Here is a 25,391-nt window from a genome sequence, read left to right on the forward strand (position 1 = left end):
TTAATCATTTACAACGGCTTTGTAATGCAGCACGTCTGCTGTGCTGTGGAAAGCTAAGATGAAAGGCCCTTTTAGCTGACTGACACTCAGTATATCTGAGAAGAAAACTCCTGTTTTCTAGGATAAGGAAACTGTGAAATGTCACCAAATTTGGATTTTTTTTTACTTTTATTTTCATGTCCTATTTTTACATATAAATTAAAATATTCTTGATTTTCTAAGTGTGTAAGTACACTGTAATGCTTTACTATTAATATATATACAATAGAAATACATATAAAGTAACATGTCTTATTATATTATATTATATTATATTATATTATATCATATCAACAGTCGGTGATCTTGTGTAAAGACATTTATTTGAAAGCTCCCTAACAGCAGCAGATTCACTTTGCATGCTCGCAGAGGGGTGCACAAATTTATGCAGAGTGATTTCAGCAGTATTCACCTTCTTGCACAATGTTTACATATTGTTGCCTCAGAGCTTGCAATCTTGCTTCCCTTTACATGATTCTGATTTCTGACCGAGCCTGCACATGTAATCCAGAAATAAAAAAACAGCAAAAAAAAAACAATAGATTTATATTATTATAAATGGAAATAAAAATCTATTTCGATTTGCTTTGTGTTTGTAAGTTTCACCTTGGACTGACTTTTCAGCAGTGTGTGTGTGTGTACAGGAATTGTGGTTTACATGGTTTTGCTAAAAATGCATCTGTCACTGTAAGGTCCCTTCATAATCATGAATACCTGTGGTCATGAGCTGGATGTAGCAGAAAGACACTGGTTCTTCCTTTGATAATCTGTATGATGACACCTGTCACAGAAAATCACGATACCCCATCAAACCGAGAGGCTGTGAGTGCAGGAAGCTGTATGGGGCTGTCAGAGAAAAGCCAGTGGCAGCTCTGGAAGAATCAGTTACCCAGGCAACCGACAACCAGACAACAACAACCCTCCTGGTCCACAAAACAGGGCAGCCTGGAAAACCGAACTTATGAGTTTCCAAGGTAACTTTTAAATGCCACTACAATAGTGTGACAGGCGTAAGACGCCCTCGCCAGGTGCCTGCATCAGAGTTCGAGTCTGGGATGTGTCATCAGCCAGCCATGCCTGGAAAGAGCAAAGCGTGGTGCAGACCTGCCCTTTCCTCCCGCCAAGGCTAGGAGGAAAAACAGCGGGGATCCAGCTCCACCTGCTCCTCTCTCGTCGGTCTGCAGGTTGGGGCGAAGGCTGGACAGGCGATGGCCGGACAGGTGTCAGCGGCTGCCTGCCCCCTGCCGCCTCGCGTCCTGCTTAGTGGCTGAAGCTCAGCGATGAGCTAGACACAGCAAACACCAATACACAATAATAAGTGGCTTAAAAACAGGCATTAAGCCACCAGGACCCGCTGTTAGGTCTGAGTTATCCTCTGTGAAGCCTGCTGGTCTCCTCCCAGGTAGAGAGTGATACGCTCAATTCGTTCTTGAAGCTTTAGAAAGTGGTTTAAGCAATCTTCTGCATTTTTGGGTAGCCAGAAATGTCCTCTTATTATCAGATTAACTGACTGGGCATTAGTTTCAGGGTCATTGATATTTATATAACATCTTATAAGCTGAAATAGATATACTGCAGTTCAGGTGAGTCGTTGGTTTGTAACTCGTTGGTCTTGTGGGGCTCCGTTACCCAGCTGTATAACTAATATGGCGAATTCCATTGTTGTGTGAGAAGCAGAAGCCAACACAATGTAAATGGAATACTGTAATGCTTTGCTGACAATCAACAATTAACTGAAGTAAATATATGTGCAATCACCACATTGTATAAATTATATTGATTATTCAGTTAAATATTATTTTCAGTAACCTATGAATGATTTTGGTCTGGATGTTCAAAGTGTTGAAAAGTTTGTTTTCCTTTTCTCTTAATCTTTTGCTTTCATGCTTTGTTCTGGACAAAGAATCCGGTTTGCCTTACAAATAACAGTGGCACACCCTCCGGTAGAGACTCTCAGTGGTAGAGGTTTTTCTGATGGGAGGTGCTTGAGGGGGCAGAGCTTAGAGGAGGGTGGGTGTGTTCGTTGGTATAAATAGGCAAAGTTTTGTTCCTTAAGCTCACAGCTCCTACAGTTGTTTTCTGGTTTTTGATAGTGATGTAAGGCACTTTATAATGGAATAGGAATTCCGCATTAGAATGACTAATTAGAATGACAGCTGTACATCTGTGATTCATTTGGAAATGTTATTTTCAAAGACACTACAGGCTAAACAAGACAGACATTGAAGTATTCCGGACGGGCAGCAGATCTCGAGGATGGATGGAATTCCATCCATGGGACGAGTTGGACCAACTAGTTTAAAATGAGCGTCTAGCAAATGAGACAGAACTGTTTGCATTCTGGAAAAGGTGTAGGAGGGTTTGGACACAAGCGATTTCCAAAAATTGCTGGAAAGGATGCAGTGAATCTGTGCCGCTGTGATAAAGGCAGGGGGGCGGGGGGGGGGGGGGGGATATTTTGATGAACTTCATACTTGTGCACTTGCAGTCATTAAATTGCACTTACAATGTGTATTAAATTGTTACAATACACTTCAGAACCAGTCGGTTACATTTGTATTTCTGATATTTTCTCGTAATAAAAGTTTGAAAAGCCGTGTATTGTTTTTTTTTTTTTTTTTAAATCTAAGGGTAGGCCCAGACTTTTGGCCTGTAGTGTACATTTGAATATAGCGTCATATGTTGCTAGCTAGGCCAGTGAGTGATGCCTTGTTTCCCGTCCAGTCTGTCCCCTGCCTCATTCACCGTGATTCCCAGAATGGGCTCAAAGCCGCTATAATATGGTTAATAACCCCTATGACCGGTTTAACTAAAGGATGGCAACATTCTTCGTTTGCATCTTCTGAGGCAGTCAGCACCTTTCTGGGCTGTGTGCTTCTCCCCACAGTTCTAGGGGATTATGGGTGCAGTATTTCACCTTCTAAAATGGCAATAGATTTAATTAAGAATATGCCCTCAAATCACCTATTTCTGCATTTCTTGGTAGATTGCTACATGACTATTGAACAATGAGAATTAAATATACATCTGAATGTAGCATCATATCTTGCTAGCTAGACCGTGTTTTAAGTTAGCTTCTGCTAGTGCATGTTAACTGTAGCGTGTCGTGGTTCATGACTGATTCATCGGGCTTATTTTCCAAGGATCAGATCATGATTATATTTGACGTTCATAATTTTCAAAAGGAGCAAAGCTTCACCCAACAATCCTGGATGTCGCTCAGTGATAAGCTCCCTAAGTTTGCTTTCATGCCAAATGTGCTACATTTTAAAGGCAGTGGATGATCTCCTCGGCAGAGACTCAGTTACTCCAGTGTGATCCACCAATAAGAACAGCCCGAAGGTTCAGTTACTCCAGTGTGATCCACCAATAAGAACAGCCCGAAGGTTCAGTTACTCCAGTGTGATCCACCAATAAGAACAGCCCGAAGGTTCAGTTACTCCAGTGTGATCCACCAATAAGAACAGCCCGAAGGTTCAGTTACTCCAGTGTGATCCACCAATAAGAACAGCCCGAAGGTTCAGTTACTCCAGTGTGATCCACCAATAAGAACAGCCCGATGGTTCAGTTACTCCAGTGTGATCCACCAATAAGAACAGCCCGAAGGTTCAGTTACTCCAGTGTGATCCACCAATAAGAACAGCCCGAAGGTTCAGTTACTCCAGTGTGATCCACCAATAAGAACAGCCGAAGGTTCAGTTACTCCAGTGTGATCCACCAATAAGAACAGCCCGAAGGTTCAGTTACTCCAGTGTGATCCACCAATAAGAACAGCCGAAGGTTCAGTTACTCCAGTGTGATCCACCAATAAGAACAGCCGAAGGTTCAGTTACTCCAGTGTGATCCACCAATAAGAACAGCCGAAGGTTCAGTTACTCCAGTGTGATCCACCAATAAGAACAGCCGCCCTGCTCTGGTCACGGCTCAGCGACTCCTGCTGCTGGCTGCCTGTTCCTCCACTGACAGCCGCTCTTCTCCCATAGCGTTGTATCCAATTACAATTTACAACAATTTATAGCAGTGCACTGCCGTCCAGTTATTCTTTGGTAATAGGCAATTTACTAACAATTCAATAAGGATCGTAGGGGAATTATGTTCATACATCTGTGTTACCGTATCGATCAAGACTTTCACAATATTTCACTGTTGCCAAAGCAGCTAATGACCAGTGTGTATACTGTGCAAGGGGATGTTTTAATTATTCAAAAAGCCAGCAGATGGAGAAGGTTACTTGCTCGATATTGTTGCATGCCTTTTCTAATACACTTATTGCAGAAGGCCTTTGGGAACGATTCTCCTTCTTCCAGGTACACGATATTGGCTGTGTACGATGAACCTGCTGATGGATAGCCGTGTGGCACCCGGGGCAAGCCTGACCGCTGGCGCCCTCTGTCTGAGACGAAGTGAAGTCAGCTTGTTAAGTCCGTGCCCCCTCAGAAGGTGGCGCCCTGGGTGGCCCCCGGTGTCGCCTAATGGGTTCCTTTTCTGACCCCTTCTTGAGTCAAATAGTTCGGTTCTGAGGGTCATGTACACTAACGCCTTCACGGACGCACGCAGGTTCTGCCCAACCGTGATGCACTGCACATGCGATGGTGAGAGAGGCACTCTCTCGTATGAGCTGTCGGCACCGATCAGAGTCTCCCAAAGCAGTGAACTCCCGACGCTCCTTCATGCAAGCAAGGGGCTTCTTATGATAACGATCCTCGATGATATCTGAGAGCAGAGCCTGCGGAGTCAGTATGTTCCACACACCGCTGTCACTACTGCCACCATGTTTTTGCCGTGAGCTCTTCCTCAAACACACGTTCGCATTAAATCCTGCTTCGCCCTGAAATCAGCTTTGCCAAAATGATTTTTTCACAGAAAAAAAAATTTAACCATTTTTTTTTAACAGACTGCAGTATTTCTGCTTATTTTGCGACTGGCTGTTTATTCAAGATGTTTAAGGTCAGTTACTAAGGTAATGCCATTTCTTCCTTCCTGTATTTAATGGCGCTGTGACATTGTACACTTAATCCTCTGTGGCTGGGAAGTTCATTGCCCACTGCTCCTTCTAGGCATAATGTTAGGCCATTTCTTACAGATACTCCAGTTTCCTTTTGCAGTCCAAAGACATGCAGGTAGGGGAGCTGGTATCTCAAAATGTCCCATTGTGTGAGCTCTGGGATGGATCCTGTCCACAGTATCTCTTGCCCTGAATATTCCGGGGAAGGCTCAGTGTACTAGATAAATGGTTATGGAATAAAGATTAAATTTACTATAGCTGGCTATAAAGATAATGCTTATGTTCAGACTTTATTCGTTTCTGCTGTGATTTGGTTTCTTATAACACTGTTGAAACGATACATTCTTAAAAGCTTTGTAGTGAATTCTGTTTTCATTATTAATCTGTCGGCTTCTCGGAGTTCTATATGCTGTATTGACCATTAGATGAATTTGAAATTGCCCGTTTAAAAATACATTTTAACCTCAGGAAGCTGTTACCTTGGTAACCATTTGCGGCTTCTGCAAACCACACAGGTCATGTTGGCTCATAGCTGACCCTGAGGAATTGGGCTGTTGGATAGACATGCAATTTTAACAAGTACACTGAGCCTGCCGGCTGCTGCTTCTTTTGAACGCAAACGTTCACGCTGTACCAACTGCAGATAAATGCGTCTGGAAATTTGTAGAGATGGAGATCTGAAATGGCACGGGGAAACTGAAAAGTACGAACAGCATTTTCACTGAGACCTGCATGTACTTCTTCCCACAAAAACCAACTAATAAATTGTACAGATCTGCAGTGTTGCTCTCTCCTCTTCCTCAAAGTCATTTAGCATCGGAGAGCAGAATGGAATTTAATCAGTACAAATGGCCCTGTCAAAACCAAGGATATACAAATGGATGGAGTTTTTCATTAAAGTCAGGCTTGAATTGTAAGTCTGTGTTCTCGCCCCTGCAGAATTGTCACTTACGTCATGCAGTTTCCATAGCACCCTGGGCTGGACTGGTACTTCTTTGAGAAAAATTAAACAACTTCTAATAATTTAAGCAGTTTTGGTTCTTCCACAAACTTAGGACATTGTGATGGTGAATGAATTATACTGCCAGGCCTCTTCAATCTTAATCAATCTTAGTCTGTCTTATCAGTCAATCAGTCTAAATTTAAGTGAAGATGAAAATGATTGCTGTTTTTTTTTTTTATTTCAAAAGGAAACATTTCAATAGGTATTCTCTGTATAATTTAGCAGCACAAAATATTATTTATGCGGCTTTTATCTGACAGCTTTTATGCCAGGGAATACACTCTCCACTATGTATTACTGATGAATGATCGTATGAATGTATATATGAATGTATGTCTTGTTAATAGGTAAGCATTTCTCATGGATGCTGTGTAAGTATATATTTACTGTGTGTGCGCGTGTGTGTATACTTTCAGTACTATATGTAAGCTTCTTTGAAACTCTAATGCCTGAGATTATTACTTATTATTTCTTAAAGATCAGTCTATTGGTCAGTACTGCCATTACGATAAAGCACTACAATACAGGATGTAATGTTTCTGTGTCTATGTGAGAGTCATGAATAGTGTAGGAACGAGTCGGACTTAAGTGCTCCTACCTCACCAGTATTTTAATAGCCTGCATCTTTTGCTCCGCTATTTCCCTTGCCTGCTTGCTTTTTGGCTTATCTCCCTCAGTGGAATGAATGTGTTGGAGTATCCATGAATATCCCTGGCTTTTGCGACCAAGATAGTCAGTCTCCCTCTCTTTTCAGCTCGACAGACGCAGTGGATCACCCTTTCTCCTGGTTTCGAGTTAGGCTTTGTGGTTGTTTTTTTGTCCCAGGCTAGACATCATCCCTGCTGCCACATGCATAACTTTATTGTTGTTATTAATTACCGTTGTCTTGCCAGTTGCATGGATATGACGTTCAGATTGGAGCCTTTTATCTATGTTTGATTCATTTTTATCCATAGATTTTATTTCTGGGTCACCCCACTGACTGAATAATGTGGTACTTTATTCTAAGGTGCTGGGTTGGTCATAGATCAGTTGTGGCTGATAGTACTATAGGAGCTGATAGAGTGGAGACTGCTGCATTTCTCTTAGCTAAGAACTAAATTTAACAGGTCGATATACACTACAGATGAACATTCCAGGTATGTTTTTCCCTAGTTATTTAAAGGTTATATACAGGTTTTGGCTGGTAACTGAGCCAAGATGCTTTGGTACTCAGTGTGATGACTTGATAGGTCTTGATGTTCCAAATGAAAATAGTGATGATTTCTTTAATGTTCATCTTCAAGTTCGACTAACTTCATCATGGTAATATACATGTTTAGGTTTTTTGTATGTTTCTTGTTGAGTAGTTACAGTCCTGTGTGGAAATTTAAACTTAAAGTTCGTTACTGTATCATTAAAAATAATGATTATCCGCATATAGTGATCAATGTCCCCCAGACTGACGAGATCGCTATATAAGCGGCTTTTTGTTAGTCATTTTGTTAGCTAGTTATTGGGGGATTGATTGCAATAAAAATGGGATGCAGGCTTTTATTTATACTTTACTTAAAGAACCCATCACATATGTTTATGAATCTTATTATATCTAGCCTACAGTATATTAGGTATAGATAGAATTTTCTGATGCAGAAACATGGAGACCCAAACAAAAAAAATTAATTGATATATTAAAAATGTAATTAAGGTACAAAAATAATATCATCTGCTCAATTTTTGCTCCAGTACTTTTCTTTTCCTGCACTTCGACTTAACTTCCAAGTTAACACTGGTGTTTGTTGTGAACCAGTTGGTAAGTTCATCCTTGCACCTCCCCAGTAGTTTGTGTTCGAAGGACAATGGCGTAGTCTGGAGTAGATACTGCTTTTCAGGAACTACAATCAATTCGAGTTCCTGTGGTATGAACATTACGAAAGTCCCTGGTTCGAGAAAAAGGTTCTGGTTTCAGAAGAAGTTTCTGCACTGTGACAGTGCCTTTAGTAAGACTAACAAATGCCCAGATTTCGACGTTAATAAAACGTGACCACAATTTAACAAAAACATTTTCTGTAAGTTACGCCTCTTGTGTCAGATGAAAAAACAAAACAGAAGGTGAATGCTTTTATTCATTTTTTTCCATTTTTGATTTGAGTACAAAACAAGTAGAAAGTAGGATTCATATGTGCTGGGCAGGAAGGCGCGTCTAAAGCCAGTTGACTGACAGCTAGTTCCTTTATTAAAAGCAATAACGCAAAACTAAGAACAGTATGGTAAAAGTAAAAGCAATCTGGTAAAATTAAAAGCAATGTAGCAAAAGCAATCTGGTAAAATTAAAAGCAATCTGCTCAAATTAAAAGCAATCTGCTAAAATTAAATGCAATCTGCTAAATTTAAATGCAATGTAGCAAAAACAATCTGGTAAAATAAAAAGCAATATAGCAAAAGCAATACAGTAAATTTAAAAGCAATATGATCAAATTAAAAGCCAACCAGTAAAACCAAAAACTATAAATAAAAACATTGTTTTTCTTTTTCCTTTATTTTTAATTTATTTTCCTTATTCTTTTTTTTATTTGTGTTTATTTCGCTTTGTTATTCAACATTTACTTCCTTTTTCTTTTACAGCTTTATTCTTTTTTTTGGCACTCCTGTGACTCCATACTATATATGGGCGTGGTTTTCATGGAAATTAAATGGGAATCCTTTCACTTCCTTTTGCTTTGCTCACCAAGGGGACCAAAAATATTACATGGTTTTCCCAGATTGCGAGGGGCCTGCACCCTAACCCCCGCGATGTGGACAGGTCTACTGTACATTTTCTGTTGAAATGCCTGACCTAATCATCAGGTTTATATGACTCTATATTTGATATATAAATCTACAAGATACAATTTACATACTGTAGAGTCATGTGATGTTATTGTGAACTCTTCTGCATTTCAGATGAATTTGTGATGCATCTTGACCCATGAACTTTACTCCCCTTTCATCCTGCCTTGTCAGTGCAGTCTCTGGAGATGACAACCAAGAGGAAGATCATCGGCCGTCTGGTGCCCTGCCGATGCTTCCGCGGCGAGGAGGAGGTCATCTCCGTGCTGGATTATTCCCACTGCAGCCTGCAGCAGGTGCCCAAGGAGATCTTCAGCTTCGAGCGAACGCTGGAGGAGCTGTACCTGGATGCCAACCAGATAGAGGAGCTGCCCAAGGTGGGGGAGGACAATGGACTGGGAGTTATTAGAACATGTTATTGCACAGGATGATCATCCAGGAGGTTATTTCCCCCAGCATAACCTTTTTATTATAGTCTGTTATTTTGCTGTGATTTTTGTTTCCACTCAGCTCTTATTAAATGCTGTTGACAGATAATGACGGGGCCATGATTGCTGCCCTGCTTTCCAATGGAACCTTCATGTTGAAAAGTCACATGTCCTGTCTAGGAATTAGGGAATGAAGGAGAGTAAGAGAAATATGTAAGGAAAAGGCAGTTAAGTGAAGGTTTCTGGGTGGCTGCCGTCTGGACTGACGTCTTACAGCCACGGAAATAATTAAGAGACCACTCAATGTTTTTAAACTAATCTGCATTTTTAAATCCTAGTTTAATCATGGTTCTGCTGGCAGAAGGTTATGCTGAGCAGCAGGATGCTTCCAGGTTCAAAATTTCTAGGACAGCAGTACACAAGAATAAGGTGAAGCAGGAGACACTGGGAACGACCAGAAACCAGCCAGGTAAAAGGTGGAAGTAACGTTCTAATGCCAGAGATGAGTGTTAACTTATCTGACAGTTTCTCAGGGGTCCAAGGATGACATCAAGTGACCTTCAAAAGGAATGGGAAACATTACTGTAAGTGCAGGTCTGAGGTGCACTGCTAGGAGAGTTTCTATCAGACTTCTAGAAACAGGACCGAAGTCCATTAAAAGCAAGGAAGAAGCCCTTCATTAATGAGGAACAGAGAAGGTCAAGGGTGCAGTTTGCAAAATGTATTATTCACAGTCGAACCCCCATAAATTGAGAAATGACCGAAACAAAAAAATTGTGCTGTGGTCTCTTAATTTTTATCGCAGATGTATATTCAATACCAAGCAGGGCAGGGGGTCGAGCAATAAAAAGTAAAACATCCAAATAACCTGAGGATCTTCTTCTTTTCATCGAAATATAAGAATGTTCAGCAGAAATCATAAAGTTGATACGTAACTTAGAAAAAACCAACAAGGCGAAGCACAGCTTTGGGGCTCCGTAGGCATCACTGCCGCCTCATACCTCAGATCTGGTGTCTGCGGATCCACATGTTTCCTGTATTGTGTCGGGTTCTTCCTGAGTTATGTTGGCTTTGCTTGTGCTGTCCAAAGACACGCAGTTAAGCTGACCGCTGACTTTGAATTACCCATAATGTGTATGTTTGAATGTACTGATGATGCACTGGCATCCTGTCCAAGGTGAGACGCTTGCTTAATTCAATAAAGATACTGCAAATTTATTGGTTTCATAACAAAAATCATTACTTTATTCATTTGTTTACAAAAAAATTAGACCTGTAGTTCTAAATCATTCATTTCGAGTAGTAATAAATGGAAAGGCAAATTATAGTTATGAAAGAGCTGTGCTGAGTTTAAAAAAAAAAAAAGTTCATTGACAAGCAGTCTCCTATATATATATATATATATATGTGTGTGTGTGTGTGTGTGTGTGTGTGTGTGTAATATATATCATTTATTTGATTATTTTAATATTGGATTGGGATTCAGAGTCAGAAGATACTGAATGGATCAGATCAGGGTACAAAAAAAATGGATCAGGACTAATTTATAATACTGCAGATTAATTGTATTACATATTAATATGACAATCAAATCAGGAACATGGTGGAACTTTACAGCAGCAGAAACCTGTTCCATGTTGCCTGTAACTTCTCCAACCCTCTGGATACAAGTGCTGCTGTGAAGGTCTCATCCCTCATTTTTGAATTGTGGGTTGAGAGGTGGTTTTGCTTTTCTCTGGCGTTTGATCTCTTGCCTTGATTCTCTGACTTTGCATTATTTCTCTCCCTCTGATTGCACCTGATCTAACTGTGCTTGGCTTCCAACCCTGAGTCTGGATAGGGATTCGGATTCGGCTCCTAGAGCATTCCCGTTACTCTGGGCGGAAAGACACTTTCAAAAGATTTCTGAGACAATGTTGTGGGCAGACACAAATCAGAAGATGGGTAAAAAAAGATCTCAAAAACCTTATCTATCAACTGGAGTCTGGTTAAGTCCATAATTAAGAAATGGAACTACCCAACCCCTGCCCGGATCAGTCTGTCTGGATGGCAGAGTGAGGAGGAAACTGGTCAGAGAGGCTACCAAGTGGCGAATGGCGACTCCGAAGGAGTTACAGGACTTCATAGCAAAGAGTGGTCATCGTGTGTATTTCACAGCAATATCAGAGGTGCTCTCCAAATCTGGCTTGGTATGAGAGAATTGCAAGGAAGAGCCTCTCCTCAAGAAAGGTCGCATTAAGTCTCGTTTGAGCTTTGCCAAGACACACCTTGAAGATCCTGAGACTAAGTGGACAAAGGTGTCATGGTCAGATGAGACAAAGGCCAAACTTTTTGGCCTCAGTGCCCGATAGAACATCTGACAGAAAGCCAATACACCTCAGTGTTCAACGAACACCATGCCTGCAGTAAAGCATGGTGGGGGTAGGGTCCTGCTGTGGGGGTGTTTCCCCGCTGTTGGGACTGGAGCACTTGTCAGGATAGAAGGGAAAGCGGATGTGGCAAAATTCCATCACGTTCTTGCGGAAGACCTGCTGCCCCCTGTCAGACAAGACAGATATTTCACCTTTCAACATGGCGACGACCCGAAGCACACCACCATATTGAGCAGAGGCTAAAGGAGAAAAAGGGGGTTGTCCTTGCATGGCCTAGTCAGAGCCCAGACCTAATCCCCACTGAAAGTATGTGGACTGACTTGACGATTGCAGCCCACCAACAGTTACCATCCAATCTTCTTGAGCTTCTGTAAGTTCTGTAAGGAAGAGTGGGCAAATACTGCTCAGTGTGTGCTAAGGTGGTAGAGAAATGTCTGAACATACTCTGTTATTAAAGCAAAAGTAGCTCAAGGTATTAACGTAGGGGGTGATCCTTTTTCAATCTCAATTATTTTTGTTTTTTATTCGTGATTATTTCTCAGGACATGTGCAACTTCTGTTGTTATCTTTTCAGACTGTAAAGTGACAAAAATTGTTTTTTGTTGACAGGGGGTGATCCTTTTCTATGTCCGTTGTACTCTGTGCAATTTCCATCCATCCATTTTCTGTGCCCGCTTGTCCTATTGAGGGTGACAGGGGGTCTGGAGCCTATAACAAAAGCGATGGGCACAAAGCAGGGAACAACCCGGGCAGGGCTGTCAACCCTTCCCAGTAAAACAATTTCCTTTGGATGTTTTTAGAAATGTTCTTGTGTTCTGGCATCATTATCAATTAGCTTAATTTCTGAGTGCAGTTTCACAACAGGATGTTGTTTTGAGACTCCCAAGATGCATGTTGGATACAGTTGCAGAGTGATTATATTTTTCCACTCCCAGGATAATGACAGTAAACCATCCTTTAAATGCTTTTTCGACCTCTGTTTAAGTGGATCTCTCTCTCTTTTATAGCAACTGTTTAACTGTCAGGCTCTCCGAAAACTGAGTATTCCCGACAATGACCTCTCCAACCTGCCAACCACCATCGCTAGCCTTGTAAACCTGAAGGAGTTAGACATCAGTAAAAATGGTAAGTGATGGACGGGATGAAATCTGTACAGCTGTTAGTCCAGTTTAATTCAATGCTATATGTATTTGATCAGCAGTATTACCGTGTTTATTTCTAAACTAATTTACAGCTAGGATTTGTAAAACTATATGTGCATGTAGCCTATATTTCTAAAGCCAGCTGCCATTGCTGCATTATAATGCCTTATATTGTGTTTAGGTATTCAAGAGTTTCCCGATAACATTAAATGCTGTAAATGCCTAACAGTTGTGGAAGCCAGCGTCAATCCAATTACCAAGTAAGTGAACGAGCACCAGGATGTTCTTGGAAGTATGCTGAGGGACTGCTCTGCAGCAAGTGCTTTCCTCTTGGACGACCCTGCTCACTGAACGCAGGTTAAAAGGCGATGCATTATTAAAAATTACAAAATAACGACAGGCGTATGAACACAGTGCATTAAATATTGAATTGGCTCCTCTTTCCAGTAGTTATAATGGAATTGGAGATTTGTGTTTGCTGTAATTGTGCAGGACAGAGGGGCAGAGACATATTTTTAAGCATAAATTCAGAGCTAATCCGCCATGAGGCTTTGGGAAATGGGCCTGTGTTTTGTAAGGAGACCTTCGTGGTTTTCCCGCGCGATGGCGTGCGGGTGAAGGTGCTGGCAGTGCCTGGCACAGAGAGGGCTGTGTGGGATTAGAACAGTCTGGCGTCTCGCGTGGCCTCTAAGGGGAAACTCGCCACCCTGACCATCGCCTCTCCCTCAGGCTCCCGGACGGTTTCACGCAGCTCCTCAACCTGACGCAGCTCTTCTTAAACGATGCCTTTCTGGAATACCTCCCGGCCAACTTCGGGAGGTGAGAGCCGCTCGTGGGGTCTGGTGCTGCTCCCCGGCTTACGGCGCTGTAGGCGGATGGGTCCACCGTCCTCTAGGGGGCCTCAGAGTGACAGGCATATTTTAGCGTTACATCCTGTTGTAATGGGTACCGTTATTCGGCAGAGGTTGGTACTAAATTAATTGAGTGATGAATGAGGTATGATTCTTTACCGGGAAAGAAACACATTGTTATTTACACAGCACTCCTTCGATCAGATTGTTTTGTTGCTGGTAAGCAGACCATGAAATGTAAGTTGCATTCGCTCCGCCAATGGCTGCACTGAAAAAGTTTGCAACCTTTTTGATGTTTACTTTTCCATCTCAAATGCCTTTTCAGACTATCAAAGTTACGCATTCTGGAGCTACGGGAGAATCACCTAAAAACGTTGCCAAAGTGAGTGCTGATTTTCATCCTGAGAATGCAATGTCATTCCTCTGTGGAGAATAACTGCAATGCACAAGCTAGTGTTTTTTTATGTTTTTTTGGGGCGTGGGGGGGTGGGACCTGCTATAGCAAAATAAACGCATAAAAGTTCTTTTTCTAGATGAAAAAAAAACAGATGCAGGTCAGCATAAACACAATTAAGTCAGAATCAACAACTTAATGGATCGTTTTCTAGTAACTGAATAGTGTGAAACTTTTAAAATTATGGTTCCTGTTTAAGTATTAATTTAATATGTAGATCTCTTTTCTTCACTGACTAGGGGACCATTTGGGCTACATCCACACTGCTGTGTTTGTGTTTAAAAATGCACACATTAATCGTAACTTTTGCCTTATGTCCACACCACCTTGTAGTTTTCAACCTCTGAAAAGAGAACTTTTTGAAAATAAGAGCCATATATTTCTGAAAAAAATAGCATTGCCATGTGGATTAGTGAAAAATTGAGAGTGTGTCTGAAATCTGATATGTAACAGGCAAAATACAGTATGTCTGAATCTTCGGTATGAATGAGACTGTTGGAAAATGGTACCCAGATGACAATATATTCTATGATGGTCGCTACGCTATTCCACAAGACCAATGGAGCAGCAAAGAACATTACTTGCTTATACTTTTTTTGTCTTGATCGTGGAGGAAGTGCCCTTTCTGTACAGATGTAAGGAGAAAACAATATTACAATAGTAGACTTGAATGTATTTATTTATTGTTGGGGAGTCAAGCTATGCCATTAGAAAACATCCAAATTAGTTAACATGCATAATGACAAGCACAATGTATCCGAGTCCATGCATACTGGTGTGCATGAACTTGGTATACAGGGGAGGGATTAAATTTCAGCCCTGGATTTTGGGATCATGGGAAGTATTTTGCCGAATGACAAGTACGTTAAAAACACAGATTCTAAAAGCTCCCTAACAGTACTTGAATCATCACGTAACCCTTCTCTCAATTGATCCTGCTGGTTACAACTTCTTCTTGTTTGAACTGGTCATACTACACAAAGTAAGGATGGGTGATAATACTGGTTTTCTTTACGATTTGTCTCGATCCAGTCCCAAGCTTGGTATCATACGTACTGATCTCAGTACTGATATTTAGTGTGCGCCCAAACCCTGACGATACATTTTCTTGTCGGGGCAGGGGGGCACCGGCAGGTGGATCGTCCCATTTCCCTAATCACTAGTGTGTGAGCCCCTGAAAGTGTTCCCCTATCTCTCTTGGAGCTGCTTTCAATGATGCGTTCCCTGTTGCTGATCTGCATAAAGCTAAATAGCATGTTAGAGTGTGACTGCTGCATATTTTTGCAAAACGATTTTTATCTATCTCTATTGTAGTTTTTGTTGATGGACGTGAATTGAAGAAATCAAACATTACACTTTGCACTTTTCATTTTAGTCGACTAAATCAACTGTAGTTTGAGTTGATTGTAATCTTATGATATTTAGCCAACTAAAACTGGACTAAAACTAATTTAAATGACTAAATTATGACTGAAACTAAATGACATTTTAGTCAAAAGACTATGACTAAAACTAAATCAAAATTTGCTGTCAAAATTAACACTGGTGTGGGCATACCCTTAAATATACTGTATTTATACTGTGTGTATACACAGATTACACAGTCCGTCACTGTGAATATTTACCCCCCCAGATCACCCAACATGAATTATATTCCAGACACTTGTCCCTGCCCCCCCAGTGCATCCTACGCACCCTCGATATATGAAAGGTCGTTTTCTCACCCATAGAGGTGCCGGGGCCATGAAATATAGCTGTTAATATATACACACACTGACAAGCTCGCGCCCAATAAGCATATATAGCGGGTCTGAATCATCAAAGCAGAAGCGGGAGCAAACGATTCCCCCAGGATGACCCAGGCTTCATCATTCTCCCAGCAGCATCTGGGGAAATAGGCTCTGAATGCGCATTTGTCACAATAATCTGCAGATGCAGGGGGATTTAGTTGATATACCAGGCGTCAGTTTTCTTGCTTACTGAAGGACGTCTTCCCGCGATGTCTTGTAGTATGAGGCTGAGTACCAAGTTACGTCCATGTCTCCATCGTTGGCCAGGCTCATGGGACTTGTGTGAGAAAATACTGAAGCGAAGGTGATCAGTGCTGCCCTAAGAGGAGACATGCTTCAGAGTTCAGCATCTCCTCCATCATCCAGGCTTTACTCCTGATGTTTGGATAAAGCTTTAGCGGCCAGTGGGGCAGAAACGGTGCCCAGTGAAATACGTCACACAGGAAGTAGCTCTCTGTGGGGAAATGCACACCTGCTGCGTCACACAAAATGCTGTCCTCTAGATTCCAAACTATAATTATGTCCCTTGGGAAGATGGCATATAATTTACTACAGAGGAAATATTGCCAGAGTGAAATGGGTATTCTTTGAACCCATATGGAATTAGTGAGTGGTTTTTAGCTGAGATGATGTTTCTCTGTGTTTCTGTGCAATGTGTTGTGTCATTACTGCCTCATTGAGTTTCATAAATAATGGTGTATGGTTGGGTCCGCAGCCATTTAGCGAGACGCTTCTGAGATCAATGCATACTGAAATCTCCTTAGGGAGCTAATGAATCTGTTTCCATGGAGCTCTTGATATCCAGTAACAAACCAGCTGCTAATTGCTCTATCTCCCAGCTGGAATGTAGCATAACAGAAAACAGATGTGTCCAAGTACTCTAGAGCCGTGTTTCTCAATCTGCTCCTGAAGGACCCATAGCCGGTCCATGTATCTGCTCCCTCCGAGCTCTCTGCCCGACACTCCACATTTTTGCTCCCTCCCAGCTTCCAGTAGGGAGCAAAAACATGGACTGTCTGTGGGTCCCCAAGGACTGATTGGGAAACAGTGCTCTGAAGGACGGTCCGACACAAGAATTCAGTCAGTGCCTCGGTTGAATCTGAATAACGTTCTAATAGTGATATTCCAACAGAACATAAATAATATGACTTAAAGCAAAGAGATATACAATATAAACAGTCATTGATTGAATGAAACCAGAACTTGAGTGGTTTTCTGTGTCTCCCTTAGTCACTTGTTAATTTTTGAATTGTGTTATCTTTAAAAATCTGCATTTTTTTTCGCTCTAGTCCCTCTACTTTAGATGAAGGCTTGTGGTCTTGATGCGTGTGTCACTATGGCTCACCTAAGGGCATCAGAAGCAGCTTAATGCCTGATTGGCTCCTCCAGGCTTTTTCTTTTTTTTTGGGGGGGGGGATTAGTTTTGCCAATTTGTGACATTTTGTCTAAGCTGGGACCTAAAATCCTTTCTTGTTCCCTGCAGGTCAATACACAGACTTACACAGCTGGAGCGATTAGATTTGGGAAGCAATGAATTTTCTGATTTGGTAAGGAAAAGCGTCAGCAATGGAATTAGCAGTGGCCTGTATGCTTTGGTGACCAAGCTGACCTACACGAGGGGCTCTAAGGTTGCAGCCTTAGATCGTCACACTGTTTCACCCCACAGCCTATCGATGTACTATTTAGAAAGTTTATTCTTTTAAAGCCAACAGGGTGTTCAGTGCCCAACAGATGTTAATTGGCTGGAGGATGTGAAATAAACAATGGCGGGGAATTTATCAAGTATCTCCACCCTCCCCCCCCTCCCTCCCCCACCCATGCCACTTGGGGGTAGGCGATGGAGGATTAATTAACTGGGCATCCCAGTCAATCGTTGAGTCCATGCTCAGCACATTGCTGGTCTTTCTGGAAAAAGCACAGAGCTGTAACATCAGATTTACTCTGAACTCTGGATTTTTTCATACTAACATTTAGCTTAACAAGGTCTGTGTACCTGATCTTGTGTTTTGCAATGAAAATCTCTCAGCAAGATATTTAACTCAATTAACACGCAGAAGGATTATGACACTCAAAAGAGGCCAAATCTGAAAAATACTGCAACCAACATTCTAAGGATACATTGTACTACTCGCCAAGAACCTTTACTGCTCGTCAATGTATTTTGCAGTGGCTGTGGTTTCCATCCAGCTTCGAGTGTTGTACTTGCATTGCCCTGGGAAGAGTGGTGTGGGCATTTATATGTAAAGGCTGGGGCTGCAGTTCAGGATTGTCTTCCACCCAATTCTGCACAGCTGTTAGCGAGAGGTTAGCTAGTGTGAAGCTCATTAAGTACGGGTGCAGCAAATGGACTTAGTGTGGATGCAGACTGTAGCCAAAACCCATGGTTGAGGCAGTGATCCAGTCACTTCTGCCATAATGAGATGTACAGGTGTGCATCAGTGTCAAATACAGAGAACATCATTGCAGGATCTTGGTTCTTTGTTGGAAACGCATCATGGCAGTCAGGACACCCGAGGATCCCCCCATCTGAATTTCATAACCAGCAGTGCCACTTCAGCACATCTCCATTTGCCCTTTTCCTTTTATTAGTTTTATCCATTTTAGATCTTGCACTGCCCTCCGGCAAGCTGTGCCTCTGTGAGCCCTTCAGTGAGGTAAAGAGCAAGAGTTTTCATTTTCCGGGCCCTCGAGCCGTGTGTTTTTTTTTTCAGCCCTTAAAGGGCCAGCCTCCACTCTTCCTGTTCCTTTTAAAACTGCCGAGGTGGCATTTGTTGTAGCAGGTTGGGGATGTTATCAGTAATAATTTGGCTTCCCTGCTGCTTCAAAAATCCATCCAAATTTTCACAGTTTACTCTCTTTAACTATCCTAAATTGATGTTTCTGAGGGTTCCTGTTTCGTAGTTCTGCTACCTTTTCTTTCTATCTAGAAACTGATACTTGGGACATTATTTCCGTAGCCTTTCAATGTCAAAATGAATCTTCTGCTCTCTCAGATCGGCTGCACAGCAGTTTAACAGTTTGCTTAGCCAATGTAAACAGGGTTGCCAGCTCTAGCACATCTGGCATGACACTCACGCTTCCAGACACTCACACAAGAAATTTTATGGAAAATCCATACTATTCCATTATAAACTCAAAATTAGCTGCAGCACTGGAGTAGGTTCCAAACCCTACAGATTATTTTCAAGGTAATAGAAACTCTTACATACATATAAATATGTGTATAGCTTTGTCTCAAATTGAAAATCTCACTCTAGCCAGCTCACCAAATTTGGCAACCCTGTATAAATTATGCAATTAAAAATCTATGTACAATAAATATTAACGTGTTGAAATGGTAATATGAATTGAAAAATTTGTCTTTGTCATAGAATACTAATATAATAATAATTTCATTAGAGAAAAATAATTTTAAATGGTTCACAACTACAGTGAATGTTACCTTTTTCTGTTTCAGCCGCCTGAAGTGTGAAATTGTACTATACTTTACATGTGATATTGTTGCTCTGAAAATCCAATATAGTCACAGCAATGTAGTTATACATTGAACAGAGGATTTTCCCCCTTACTATACACCAGACCTCTCATCTATTACACCCTTCAGTCACAGACCAAACCTTAACTCTTTATGTATTTGCACTAGTTACATAACAGTGTAGATTTATGATGAAAGGCAGCAACGAAGAAATAAGTATCAGGGCAACGACAAAGGACAAGATGTGCTTCTGCACAGGAAGTCGACAGCTTAAGCCAAGCGTTTAATCTGTTTCCAGCAAGAACAGGAGGTATTGAATGGTTGCCAAGGACCGTCACGTTCTCTGTTGTTTCACAAAGAATCAAAAAGTAACTAGGAAAATGGTGGAACTCATCACTGTTGACAAATAAATAAATTATAAGAAACATCCTTCACTCTGAATTTAAGGTATCCTTAAGAAATGGTGTAATTTGTATCCAAAGTGAAGCCAGAGTTCATGCTTTCATAATTTAATAGTGATTTCTATTTTGGTTTTCAGATTTGAATGATTTTATAAACATTCTTGTAAAATTTAACAGCGATTTCTGTTTTTGTATTCAGATTTGAATGATTTTTATAAACATTCTTATAAAATTTAATAGCGATTTCTGTTTCTGTATTCAGATTTGAATGATTTTATAAACATTCTTGTAAATTTACCCAGGCCCACAAAGTTGTTTGACTAGTTCAGTCAAAAATCATTCAATTCTATAAAAAGTTAAATAGTTATTTCTTCAGATTTCTTTATGAAGGCACTGGCTTCATAGTAACAGATATCATTTATCTTCTCCCGCTCTCTCTCTCTCCCTCTCTCACACACACACACACAAACAGGATTGTAATTATATGTTTGTGGGGACTCACCATTTGTTTCTGTGGTAAAACTCTAATCTAACATAATCCTTAACTCCCATCCAGCCCTAACCTTTAGCATAAGTAACCAAAGAAAATACACTACTTTTTTTTTTAGTTTTTTGATTGCATTGACAGATCTTTGTGGGGACCTGACATTATGAGGAACTTTGTAATATATACATAATCCACGCACACGTACACACACATATACACAGGTTTTCATTGTTGTTATTGTTGAAAATCTTTTAAAGTTAAGAGAAATAGAATAAAAATTTCGACAGTTTATTATAACTAAAGAAACTACATTTCAATTCCCTCTGCAAAGGCACTTATCTAAATTGCCTTTGTGCTAGACACCTGCTTTCTGTTTTAGCCAGAGGTCCTGGAGCAGATACACAATCTGAAAGAACTGTGGATGGACAATAATTCACTGCAGACAATGCCAGGGGTAAGTAGCTCACTCTATCTTACCCTGCCAGTGAAATTTATATCACAGTGCTTCATGTAAGGAATCTATGCATCATGACATAAAGAAGACCTATTACTGTATGCTTTTTCAGTTTATCCTTTTACTTTAGTGTGTTATATGGCTTTACGTGCATGTAAATGGTCTGCAGAGTCCTAAGGCCCAAAATACACTCCAAAAAAGAATAACTCTGACTACAGAAGCCACTCTTCTCTAATTAGCCTGAAATGCCTTGTTGGAATTATAGCCCTTACTTCCGTGACATGATGAGGTCACCGTGTAACATAATTCTTATTGGCATGTGGGGCAAGCTGACCAATCAGAGCACACTGGGTTCATCAGGGGTAGGGCTTAAAGCTCTAACAGAGCATTTCAGTCAGTGGGTAAACAGAGATATACTGTAAAGTACTAGAAAAATAATATGTTTTTGGAACACTGAAGTATATAAATATATTCTAGTACTTAGACCCCAAAAATCAAATTAAAATCAATTTAAATGAGCATAATAGGTCCCCTTTAAAATGCTGAAACATTCAATGTGTTCACATCCTGGTGTTTTTCAGCCATAATAGTCATAAGCGAGCTGTTGCCCTCTCTAGGCCTCACAGACCATTCATGCTGAGCTCTCCTGGTATTGACCCCTCTGAAACCTTTTTCCTCTTCTTGCCCCTAAAGTCTGTTGGGAAGTTGAGACAGCTAAGGTACCTGGACTTATCGAAGAACAGGATTGAGACGCTGGACACAGAAATATCCGGGTGCGAGTCCTTGGAAGACCTCCTTCTGTCTTCCAATATGTTGCAGCAGTTGCCCGAATCCATAGGTGAGGCCTGGGCAGCTCAGTGGTGTCCATTACGCAATGCCCTCATTCACAATTATGGTATTAATCAATTAATGAATGACCACCTAGGTCTCTCTTCCCTGCCACAAAATTACCTTCTGAATTGATCATTTGAGAAAGCTACTAAAATGCCTGATTAATTTCATAATGAGTCCATTTATCTTCCATTACTTTATTGTAGCTATCTGGGAACATATTTCCCAGCATAATTTGTAACTGTGACATCCATCTTGCTGAGGTCATTGCCCTTCTGCTACTACTGCCGTGTTTTTCAATCTTATCTAAGCCACAATTTTTATGTATTGATCATTTAATTACATCTGACCATCTTATACAAATGTGGTAGCTAAAATTAATTGTATCCTAAATACATCTTAAAAGAACAACTGTATACAAATGTGCTATAAGTGTATTGAAGTACTTCATTACTTCACCAAATTGAATTGTTTAATTTAAAAACCATTAATGTGCTAAAACTGAAATCAAATGAAAAAGTGTCCAAAAATCTAAAGCACAACTGGACATGTTAGGATGCCTGGAATGCTGCCTGTTATCGCCGAGAAAATAATATCATGTCATCTAGCTCTCTGGTAGCATCATAATATGCTGCATGCAGTCTTTGTTGACGAGGGCATATTCAATTAGCTGTGCACTAATGACTGCTCACACAGGAGCCAAAGAAAAGAGAACACAGGACTAATACCAATGGGAGGAACCCAAAAATCTTCTGTCGGTTTTGCAAAATCTAAGGACAGTCTATCATTGTTACTACAGCGACAGTTGTTCCAAACCACATCACCCTTTGTGGAAAGATACAATTTTATTATTCTCCCCTAAACTCATAGCTCCCAGCCTGTGACGCAGTGCTCTGGTATCAGTAAAGTCTTGGCAGACTTCCCCGAAGCTTTGGTTCATGATTTCCTTCAGCTGGCTGCAGAGTGAAGAGATTTAGTGCTTTAAAAGAGTGAGAGGGTTTGGGGTTTTTCACTTTATTTAAACAAATAAAAAATCGATCCATTCATCATCCAAACACTTATCCAGGACGGGGGCCTGCCCTAGGTTGGGTGTGTACCCTGGGTGGGGTGTGTACCAAGTAAAAGAGCAAAATGCACATGGAAAAATGTATAAAAACAAACAAAACTCTTAATTTAAAAATGTATAATAAATCATTTATTAACATCATTTCATTATTTTGTTACTGTAGCAGTGGCACTGTCCATTTTACAACCAGTGCTAATAGTTCAGAGTGTCATAAATAAGTTGACATACTTTAAGGGTGGAGGGACCAAGTGCCAAATCAGGCCCGTAGCTAGAAATAAATTGGGGGAGGGATGTTTGCCAACCAGGGGGCAGGAACCAAATTCACTGGCTTATTTTACTACCTAAGTGCATGATGATTGGTAGCAAACAAACTTATTTGCACATGTAGCTACATTTCTGGTGTAGATCCAACAGGTATTTTTACATTCTGTGGCACTAACAGGTTACGAGCCTGTACCATGTGTGGAAGGTTGCTGGTTTGAATCCCCTGGCCGGCAGAGAACTCTCATTACTGCTGGGCCCTTGCACAGCAGTAAATTAAAGGGAAATTTAAATAAAATACAGACTAAAGCACAAAAGTAATATGGTTATTAAAACCACATGGGCAGGTGGGATATACAAAATGCAGAACAATCCAATATACCTGCACTTGTACTTTTACAAGCAAAGATATAATAATTATATTGTATAAGCATCATTATTATCTTCATTATCAGCTCAGGATGTCTCCCCTGATCATATATTCCATGATGTTTTCCAGAAAGGAACCAAAACAAATAAGACTTAAGGGCTTGTTAGTGTTTTTATACTTGAAAATTGTGTAAACAGTGCTAAAGACACCTGATTTTAAATGTGTCTGGAATTACAAATTAAACAATCACTTACTCCAGCCAGACATACTTTAAATGGGCAAAGTTAACTCAATTTTAATTTTACGTGATTAAGAAACGTTTACACATTAGGAATTTAAGCTGGGACAACTTTGACATGCTCTTTGAGTCTTTCAAACAGTAATTCTCCAGTGAGAACAGCTGGTTTGTAACTCAGTGGTAGTTACCTGAGATCACACTTCCCTGCATCATTTATAGTCAGAACATCCCTCTTTCTGCCATATTTTTATGTAGCTCATACCATTTAAGAATATGTGTGTAAGTGTTTCTGAGGCTTAATGAGTGATTAGCTATTGCTGAATGGTTCGTAGTTCGTGAATGAAGTGATCAGCGGAGCACAGCCTTTCAGAAGCACTTACAAAGCTGCCAAATATTTCTCTGAGTGATAAGCTGTGTGTCTGAGCACCGTTTGTGCTTTACAGTATGTGTCTTGTGTTCATCTTTTTGTATTCGGTACAGTTTAGTTATGGAGGACCTGCTCTAGAAAAGTTACAACTGTGAATTTTTGTACAAACTTTTGGCAGCCCTAATCTCTGTTTCAGTATTTTACCTACATGTTTTTGTAATCTGCTATACCTTCAATAGCTCTCAAAGTTCACCTAAATAAAGACAGTTTGTTTAAATATGACCGGACCGCTGTCATTATCTAACTGGTTGACTGCAATTTTGCACAGCATTTTCCAAATACTGTTGCACTTTATGTCATTGTGTCCTTGTTCAACTGCCCTGTGTGCCTTTAATTGCCCGTCGGGAACAAATAAAGTTATTTTGAATTTGAATTCTGATACATAGATTAGATGTAATGTCTTACACTGAACCCGGTGGATCTTCAGATTTCCCTGTAACCCAGCTGGAGGTTGTGCCTCTCGATACGTTGCTAAAGGTTTAAAGCCCTTAGTGGGTTAGATTACCATACACTGCGAATCCAGGTTTGGTTTCATTCTATAGGAAGTGCTTCAGTCAGTGATTGACAGCCACTGATAATCCCACCAACTGTGGGTTCTAATGCCTGATTTCACTCAACACTACAATTTATATCTCTGCAAACACACAGCCTTAGATCAGTCTTTTATGCGGAACTTTAAATAATGCATTCTGGAAAACCAAAGAAATCGTAAGCTTTGGTACTGTCAACAGCTTTTGTTGTATCCTCAAAGAATACAGAGGTTAAGGCAGAATCTGCCTTTCCATTCAATTACTGAAAATATAATTTACAAAGTACAATGCTACTGTAAACTGAATTATAGTCTCTGTAACCCATTATAGAAATGAGATGCCTTAGATTATATTACAGCAATATGAGGATGGTCTGGATAAGTTCTCCAGGCCAGGAAGAGAAGGGGTTATGACCGACATAAAAATAATGCCGCATCATCTTACTGCTTTTATTTAATGATAAAATACATCTGCTAATGGTCAAAACATTTAAAGAAATTTCTTAAATTTGTTTTTTAGACTTGTACTACTTACTGTATCCCATTGTTTTACTGTCTCCTAAGCAGTATCAGTTTATGGAATATCTGTATAAATATCAGTGTCGCTCGTTCACACTCATTGTCGTTTCAGGAATGCTGAAAAAACTGACAACTCTCAAAGTGGACGACAACCAGCTAACCTCACTGCCCCATTCCATTGGAAGGTGAGTTGAACAACCGAGTTACACCTACAGCTGTTTCAAAATTTCACATTTCTCAGATAAAAATCCCCGAATTTCCCTCACAAAGGATTTGTCATCATGTTGTGTTTAAGATTAACTTTGCACAATTCTGCTTGGTTTGACTGGTAAGTGAACAAATGACAAACGCTTTAAAGACAACAGATACTGCTTAATGTGGGAACTTAGGCGACTCCTGTACAGCTATTGGCTAAACGGGTTTCGAGGCCTTCGAACTAAG

The 25,391-nt window shown here is 40.5% G+C and overlaps 1 protein-coding gene across 11 annotated transcripts in view; it reads left to right on the plus strand.

Moving 5' to 3' along the window:
• Positions 1-25,391, plus strand: part of lrrc7 (leucine rich repeat containing 7) — a 165,193-nt gene that overhangs the window by 103,477 nt on the left and 36,325 nt on the right. For 10 of the 11 annotated variants that reach the window (XM_048976699.1, XM_048976696.1, XM_048976700.1 and 7 more), the window contains 9 exons: positions 9,030-9,232; positions 12,663-12,780; positions 12,979-13,057; positions 13,527-13,616; positions 13,974-14,030; positions 17,376-17,439; positions 20,635-20,709; positions 21,403-21,547; positions 25,063-25,135. In XM_048976699.1, the coding sequence (XP_048832656.1) occupies positions 9,044-9,232; positions 12,663-12,780; positions 12,979-13,057; positions 13,527-13,616; positions 13,974-14,030; positions 17,376-17,439; positions 20,635-20,709; positions 21,403-21,547; positions 25,063-25,135 (890 nt within the window). In that variant the 5' untranslated portion in view covers positions 9,030-9,043. The remainder of the gene's footprint in view (positions 1-9,029; positions 9,233-12,662; positions 12,781-12,978; positions 13,058-13,526; positions 13,617-13,973; positions 14,031-17,375; positions 17,440-20,634; positions 20,710-21,402; positions 21,548-25,062; positions 25,136-25,391) is intronic. The other variant, XM_048976698.1, reaches the window with a different exon arrangement.

Source organism: Brienomyrus brachyistius, chromosome 15, assembly GCF_023856365.1.
Source record: "Brienomyrus brachyistius isolate T26 chromosome 15, BBRACH_0.4, whole genome shotgun sequence".
Taxonomy (NCBI): Eukaryota; Metazoa; Chordata; class Actinopteri; order Osteoglossiformes; family Mormyridae; genus Brienomyrus; species Brienomyrus brachyistius.